This window comes from Epinephelus lanceolatus, chromosome 15, assembly GCF_041903045.1.
Source record: "Epinephelus lanceolatus isolate andai-2023 chromosome 15, ASM4190304v1, whole genome shotgun sequence".
Taxonomy (NCBI): Eukaryota; Metazoa; Chordata; class Actinopteri; order Perciformes; family Serranidae; genus Epinephelus; species Epinephelus lanceolatus.
The window spans coordinates 34170155-34178613 of NC_135748.1; the positions used below are offsets into that span (position 1 = coordinate 34170155).

General features: G+C 39.7%; 1 protein-coding gene across 3 annotated transcripts in view; it reads right to left on the bottom strand.

The window, feature by feature from the left end:
* Positions 1-8228, bottom strand: part of coq8ab (coenzyme Q8A, genome duplicate b) — a 21239-nt gene extending 13011 nt beyond the window's left edge. The window contains exons 1-5 of one of the 3 annotated variants that reach the window (XM_033643459.2): positions 7976-8228; positions 7257-7392; positions 4781-5086; positions 4594-4660; positions 1739-1813 (exon numbers count right to left, since the gene is read on the bottom strand). In XM_033643459.2, the coding sequence (XP_033499350.2) occupies positions 1739-1813; positions 4594-4660; positions 4781-5086; positions 7257-7373 (565 nt within the window). In that variant the 5' untranslated portion in view covers positions 7374-7392; positions 7976-8228. Of the gene's footprint in view, positions 1-1738; positions 1814-4593; positions 4661-4780; positions 5090-7256; positions 7393-7975 lie in introns of those variants that run through there. The other 2 variants (XM_033643458.2, XM_033643460.2) reach the window with 2 other exon arrangements.
* Between the last annotated feature and the right edge of the window lie 231 nt (positions 8229-8459).

Below are 8459 nucleotides of genomic sequence, written 5' to 3' on the forward strand. Positions count from 1 at the left end.
TATATATATATATATATATATATATATACATACATATATATATATATATATATATACATACATATATATATATATATATACATACATATATATATACATATACATATATATATATACATACATATATATATATATATATATATATATATACATACACATATATATATATATATATATATATATATATATATATATATATATATATATATATATATATATATATATGTACATATACATATATATATATATATATACATACATATATATATATATATACATACATATATATACATACATATATATATATATATATATATATATATATATATATATATATATATATATATATATATACATACATACACACACTTTCAACATATTGTACCACAATAGCCGTAATTATAATTATAATATTATTACTTTCATTAATGTTGTTGTAAGCTACTGTCATTACTGTCTGTCCTGCATCTCTCTCTGTCTCTGTCATTCTCTCTCTGTCTCTCTTTCTGTCTCATTGTGACTAGTGCTGCACGATTAATCTAATCGCAATCGCGATGTCAGGCTGTGCGATTACATAACCGCATAAAAGGCTGCGATTTTCGATTTAATGTAAATAAATGTTAACGTGACTGCCTGTGAACGTGACTGTGTGGAGTTTGCTGACATCACGGCCACAAGCTATCCTGGTGCGTGCAGCAGTGACCAACACAAACGCATGAGCACGCAAGAAAAGCATGAGCACGACCATGAACAGGCTGAGTTGGTGGCAAAAAAAAAAACGTCTGTTACATGGCAATACTTTGGATTCAGGTACGGTGACGCTGAATAGACATGCTGTGAAAGTTAAAGTAGCCACATCCCGCGGCAACCCGACCAATCTATATCAGCACTTGAGACGGGACGTGGCAACTTTAACGTTTAAACTTACACAGCACGTCTTTCTGTCCAACGTCGCCGTACCTGAAAGACGTGCTATGTACAAGTTTAAAAGTTAAAGTCGCCACGTCCCGCGGCAACACGACCAATCTATATCAACATTTGAGACAGCACAAGGAAAAGTAGGAAGAATTTTATGTGAGAGAAAGCCGAGCTGTGTAACGTTAAAGACAATGAGACAACTGAAAGACACCAGAGCCTCATAAAACAACATCCAAGCACAGTTAAGCAAACATTTGTAAGTGTCACAGGGAAATCATGGACTCCATAACAAATGAAAAATTGAGCAATTTTGCTCGGTTTCGGCCCACTTGACATGCTGCTGTGTTGTGCTATGGCGCTGGAATTTGTCACTTACGTGACAACGCCTGAACGCAACACAGGCTCTATAAATAAAATTGAACTGATTGAAATTGATTTTTTTTTTAATGACATACAATTACTTTTTAAACTTTTTTTTTATCATACTAAATTATGACTTTTTAAAAACATTTTATGACATTATACTGACTTTTTTCCTTTTTTTTTTTTACAAAAAAGTATGACACATTTTTTATTATATTTCTATAGCACACAAAACCATATACATCTTTTATATTTCCATGCTGCTCTACACACCATATAATTGATATCAATGATCACAACATATAAGCTAATTCTGTCCTCTCATTTAAATGATATGCACGGTAGTGACTACAGCGTCAACATGAAGAGAGACCATGTTTGTCTTTATAGTGATAATATGATCATTAAAACACATAAAACTCCTTCAGACACAGATAAAACAATTTCCTCCTATCACCTTGCTGTTGTTGGGGTTTGAAGCTCTTCTTCGCCACTTGAGCGAGTGCCCCAATGCCGAGTCCAAACGCCAGACCTGCAAAAAACAAAACAAAAACAAACTTTGTTTAGTTGACGGGAACTGTTTAAAGTGAAGTTAACATTTTCAACCTGGCAACTGTTTTTTTTAATGAATACCCACAGTTACCTTTATCAATGTCCTACTCTGCATCTGATATCAGCAGTAACAAAAAAAGGACGTGATAACAGCAATCAGTGAGCAGAGGCGGGTCTGATTTATCAAAACAACGCTCCAACAGAACCTTTGAGAGTTCAGGGATCATTTACAGCCAAGAAAGACGGGGAGGAAACAACTGATACTACTCTAAGTGTGCTGCCCTTTGATGATAGCATGTTTTTTATCAGTTGGATTCTCTGGCAAATCCCAGACACATTTTCCCAGCTATTGACACTCTGTAATTTCAGTCCTGTGAAGGAGCTCGTTGGCACTTCCCACAATCCGACCCCAGCTCTCCAAAACTGGTGACCGAGGTCATCAATGCAAAACCCTCTCTACTCAATCCAAAATTAAATCTTGATCTCAACCACTTAACTACACATAAAAATAAGCAACAACTCTGCTTGTAAAAGTAGTTTTAAGAGGATAAAATTATATTTGTGTCATTAGTAGCACTTAATATGAAAGCACATAAACTCTGCAGTGTCGAGATCCTGCAGAGCGCCTTGTTTATCTCCCATGAGCCCTTGCTGCTCGGGAGAAACTGCCAGCACTGCCAATGTCATTTGCACAACTTGTTTACACAACTCGTGTATGAAAAATAGCTGCTAGTTCTTTTTGTACAGTGGAAAAAATAAATAAATATAACTCAAACAAATGAGTGACTACAACATTATGCTAGTTAACAAACACACACAAAAGACAATTAAGAATGATTATTTAAAAATATATTTTAATATTATTTTTTTTTAAAAATACTAAAAAATATATTTTTTTAATAATTTGTAATATTTATTCAAGTAATTGTTTAGTCTATAAAATGTTAGAAAAACAAAATTAAACAACTATAAAAATCTGAAACCAATTAATTTGGGAATTTTGCTTAAAAAAGACTTGAAATTGTTGCAGATAAATTTTCAATCGATCAACTACATGACTAATGGCTTCAACTCTAACATACAGAAGACTAATTCTGAACTTTTAAAACTATACTTTTATTCTTAAAAAAGTGAATTAAAGGTATCCTGTGGACTCTCTGACCCTTAGTAGTGTGAAGAGATAACTTTGGTATTTTCCAATCTGGGCCGTGTTTTCCCAGGTTTTTGGAAAACAACAGTTTTTTAAACTGGTCCAGTGTTGCACAACAGCACTGCAGCCTGCAGCAGCAAAACTGGCTGCAATGTACAGTAACCCCTGCAGGAAATTGAGCACCGTCAATTTACGTCTCCTGAATGTGCTTATTTTTGCCACCAACAGCCTGACAACATTATGGAAAGGATCCCTACAGAGACAGTCCTTTCTCTTAAAAGGACTGTCTCTGTAGGAAAAACAGAAACAGGCCTGAAATTGCCATCGCCAAACCCACCAGACTCCATTTAAATAATGAGTAATTTTAGCGTGTATAGAGCCACAATATTTTCACATCTAACTGGATGAATTAAGGGTTTAATTCAACCAAACCAGAGTTGGTGATTGTTGGAACAGTGGAAAGACGAACCAAGACAGCTTTTGGGAGTTTCATTCATTTTGCTTCTGTCATCTTTAAATGAAGTGTGTTTAGTGATGATAAAATCACTGTTTGTTTAAAGGGAGTCTGGTTCATTTGGCAATAGTGATTTCTGGTTAAACAAAAAGGATCTTACACTTCAACAAAAAGGTCTGTCTCTGTAGGGATCCTTTCCATAATGCTGTCAGACACTCAGTGGAAAAAAAACAAGCACTTTTATTAGACACATATTGAAAGTGCTCAATTGGCGGCAGGGATTACACTGCAGCCTGTTTCGCCTCACTCAATACTGGACCAGTTTCAAAAACTGTCGTTCCCATCAGTAACTTAGACACAAAAACATGGGAAAACAGGGTCCAGGTTGAAAAATGCTAGTTACCCTTTAAGGCAGTGGATCCCAACTGGTCCAGATTTCTCCTTAGTCATTAGTTCCCACAGTTTAATACATTCAGCATCATACTTGCATTTAGCATATCGTTGAGCTAGTAGCTGTCTGTTAGTCACTCACTCTACAGCAGAAAACGGCACTTCAAGATAAAAGCTCTGTGCTGGAAATTACTGTACTTGGTGTTTTATTTGTTTTTGTGCACGTGACTGACATGACACACATTCCTGCTGATGGCTTCATATGCTTCCACTCTGATCTACAGGCGGCAGTAATGCACCAAAGAAATGCAGCGATGCACCAGCAAAAGCAGAGAAGAGGAAGAAACACGGATGTAAACACTGCTGGTTCAAACTGTTCGGGGAAGAAAAAAAAAAAAAAAAAAAATCTGCTTTGCAAGTGCTTTTTAAAGGAAGGAAATTATTTCAACACATTTGCTGAACCTCAAGGACACACACACACACACAATGTGTTTTTAGTCAGAAACACTGACTGTAGACTTAAAGTTTGTTTTTCTGATGCGAAAACTCCACAGGGCATCTTTTAAGTTCCAGAAAAATAAAAGCATGTAAACATGCATATAGAGCCATGTTCTGCTTTACATTCACACAAGATCACTCTAGATCACTCTCTACCAGCCACTGGCAGCTGCCCAGTAATCTAACACTGACTGGTAATGGGAACTATGGTGATATTAATATAATTTTTCATTTGTAACATGACCAGTATACCAGTACACACACCTACCTCCAAAACTCATCAGCCGTCCTAACCGTGTGACGGGCACCTTCCTCTCTTTGGATCTGTCACTGAGCTGAAACACAAGGAAAGAATATAACTTGTGTGAAGCAGGAACAATAACCACGACACTGAAACACAGAGAGTTGATCCATATTCTTCAAACACTGATAAATAAAAGTGTTAGTGTGAATACCACTTGCTTATATGGATTATTGTCTGCTTTCTTGGCAGTTCCCGCTTTATCAACGTCCTCCTGTGTCAGACGTCCCACTGTGGAGTTGTCCTGGTTAAATAACCTCGTATGTCCACAGAACAGCTGACGTGACCAGTCCCTGTGGTACTTCAGACGTTTAGCACTGGGCCGTCCGCCGCAGGTCGTCTGCCCACTGTTTACGCTGCCGATGAAGCAGGTGCTGAAACAAGCTCCCATGGTGGAGTATCTGTGAAGCTGCGCTGCTATTGGTCTGTGGGCGCAGACCTCTCGTTGCTTGTTGAACATCTTCTGGACGACAAAACACGAATCATATGAGTACAGGAATAGTTCAACATTTTGGGAAATAGTCTGTGAGCTACAGATTGACTCATGTCTGTCCAATAAATACAAAGCTAGCAGCTGGTTCGCTAAGCTTAGCTAGAGGACTGTAAGCAGAGGGAAACAGCCTGGCTCTGTCAAAGGTAACAAAATCAGTTGTCCTTACCCTAGAATGAGCTGTTTATATCTACATAACCCAGAACGGACAAATCAAAAACTGGATCTAGACCAGGTCATTTACATTTTTGCTTCCGCTACAGTAGTTCTCCTACACGCTTGGCACACAGGAGAAGTTTCAGTTCTGTAACCTCACTGCTAGACGACACTAAATCCTTCACACTGGACTTTTAACACTTTATATCTCATTTGTTTAATCTGCACAAAAACCAAAGTGTAAAAGCCTCAAAAACGATGTAGTGTGGTGCTGGTAATGTCGAATTGTTCCTTTAAAACTACTTCAACTGCTTGAACTTGAATCCTGAACCTCCAACATACAACATCAGGACTAAAGAAATACAGGAAGTGTATGAGATGGAACAAATCACATATGCACTGAGACATCAAACACCACCATTTATAAAGAGGTGGAGACCTGTAGTGAGTTTGTTAATGCAGTAAGGGGACTCTAAAATACATACCCCCCTTCTATTTCCATCCCACTTTTATATTTGTAAGTTTACTATATTTATTTATTTACATTTTTTTTTTCTGATTTTTAAGTCCGAACCCGCCCTGAGCCCGACGCAGTTTGTTGCCTGACATAGTTGTTGTTACCATGGTTACAGCTTGTCTGTTTACAGTGATCACACATGGACAGTGTGTAAATATGTGTAAGCTTTCCTGATAGCAAGTTTTATCTAGCGTCCTCCATTTTCATTAGTTCACTCTGAATTTTAACCACCTCTGCTTGAAATGTAACTATTGGCCTGTGCTGCATTCAGGCGTCGTCACGTGAATAACAAATTCCAGCACTTGAATGGGCCATAGCACAACACAGCAGCATGTCAAGTGGGCCGAACCCGAACTGTACCTGAGCAAAATTTCTGATTTGTTATCCGAACCCGGCCCGACCTGTCGGGTCCCGTCAGGGCCACAGCCACGCCATCGCAGCTTGGAAGTGTTCTCAAGTGCCTGTTTTTCAGGCTGCGACAGCCTCCATGAAGTATATTACGTTCAACTTTTTCAACGCAGCAACATGCGCTGCATTTAATGTGACGAGAAACAACCAATCACAGCTGGCAGATGTCTTTCTCCTGTTCTGTAAATATCAGTCAGTGATAAATACGGAGCAGAAGTTGATCACTGTAGTGCAAGGGTACCCAGAGCTTTACATCTGACCCACAGACAACATTTCAGGCCTAAAACAAACTTAAAATCAACGCTTGGAAGACGATGGGCTCCGAACTCAGGATTTCTGGTAAGAAGGCTATAACACAGGCCTAGTTAAGGAGTCTCTGCACCCTTGAAAGTTAGCAGAGGAGCACCCAGTGACTGACCCCGTGTTTTCCAGGTGGTTAAAGATGTGTGTCATGTGTCCCGGCCCTTAAGGCAGTCAACACGGTCTCGACAACAACTCTCTGCTGAGCACCTCCAGTAGGTTGATGACATGGCCATGACAACTCTACACAACATTTGGGAAAACACTGACTCTACTCTGACATATGATGGAGAGAATTTGATTTTACTGTTTCAGGAGGTAAAACTTATCTAAGAATTGTGATTTTGAGCATAATAGGGCAAGAGAAGAGAAAAAGGAATTGTTCTGCTCCATTTTAGGTGCAATATGGGATAGTTTTACCTTCAGGTCTTTGTTAATTTTTTAAATTCAACAAATCAGAAAGGTTTCAAGGTGAAAATCACTAATTGGAGCACCACAAGAAGACACTCCTTTATTTTTAAGGGTTACAAGCCGGAAAAGTGGAGAACCACAAATTCATTTGGAAACACGGCAAACTTAACTTATTTGCCATAAATTCCCGCTCTCATCAGGATCTATAAACCCTCTAGTGTGTGTGCTGTGGTGTGGACGAGGTGATGGTGCAGAATCAGACTCAGGAAGAATCTGGGTTGCATGTTTGTGAAACTCAATCCGGCTCTGCAGCCACAAGACGGGCCAAACCGCGGCTGGCTCGCTCACCCTGGCTGATCCGGCAGCGTGATGGAAGTTCACCAGCCTCTGGCCGCCATGTGGGGCTGTGCTGGCCGCCTGCTTCATCCAGGAGAGACCCCTCCAGACCACTGCGTCACCTGTCATGGCATCGATGGTATCAGACCTGCAACAGTCAGGAATAACAGGGTGGTTTCAGGAGCAGAGGTCAGATGGAGGAGTGAGGTGAAGGGAGTCACATCTATGTTCCCAAGGTCCTGCATCTCTAGATATGAGCTGCGGACGTCTCAAATAAAGTTTGAACTTTTATCTGCTCAGCAGCTGTGGAGACAGGGCGTGGATTTCAAATGCATCTGAGGGTTGTAAGCTGTAGGTGGGTGACTTCAACACATTGACCAAACATCTGAGAACATAAACCTTTAAAGGGTCACCTTACTGAGTCATGATAAGAGCACAGTGAGCTTGGGAACACAGAACCGTGGGAACACAGACAGGCTCCCAGGTCAGAGTCTCATCAGTGTCTGAACATCAGTGTGTGTTCCCATGTGTGTAGCATGAAGCATGAGTGCATGTCTGCAGCGTGCAGGACAAAAACAACCTAATCAAACTCTGATACAGTTCAAGTTAATAACCTGGCTGTGCGATAAGACGCAGAGACACACAAACATGAACACTGAAAAGTTTTGAATCAACATGAAACAATAAATTAATCATGATTTTAACACTGAAACATTAAATCTTTAACTCACCAACACAAGCTTTCTAACTAAAGTCCTTCATCTTGCAGCTGCAGCACGAGCCGCCCTTCACCTTGACTCGACTTCACACTTTCTTGTAAACACCTCAACAAAAAGAGGAAGAGTGGCGCGCTGAAGGACGTGCAAGTTGTCCACGAGGCGACGCCGCGACAAAGTTTGGCGAACACTGACCAATGAGGCAAAGTTTAGCCGCGGGCTCCGGCCGTCACCAGCCCTCCCCACTGGCTGGACAAACTGTCAGTCGCGTCCTCAACGTGGGTGACGGCTGACGTGTCCAGGAAGGGCAGCCCGCGAACTAACCACATGCTGCGTTCAAGGTTTATTAGGAAAATCCGGAAAAATAACAACTGAGGTAAAGGCGATTCTTTGTCTTTACAAAACTACTTAAAAGTTAAAAATAATATGCAAGGCGTTATCAAATAAATGTCAGAGTTAAGTGCATTTAAAAAGACCTTTGTTCAGAAATATTTCTTTA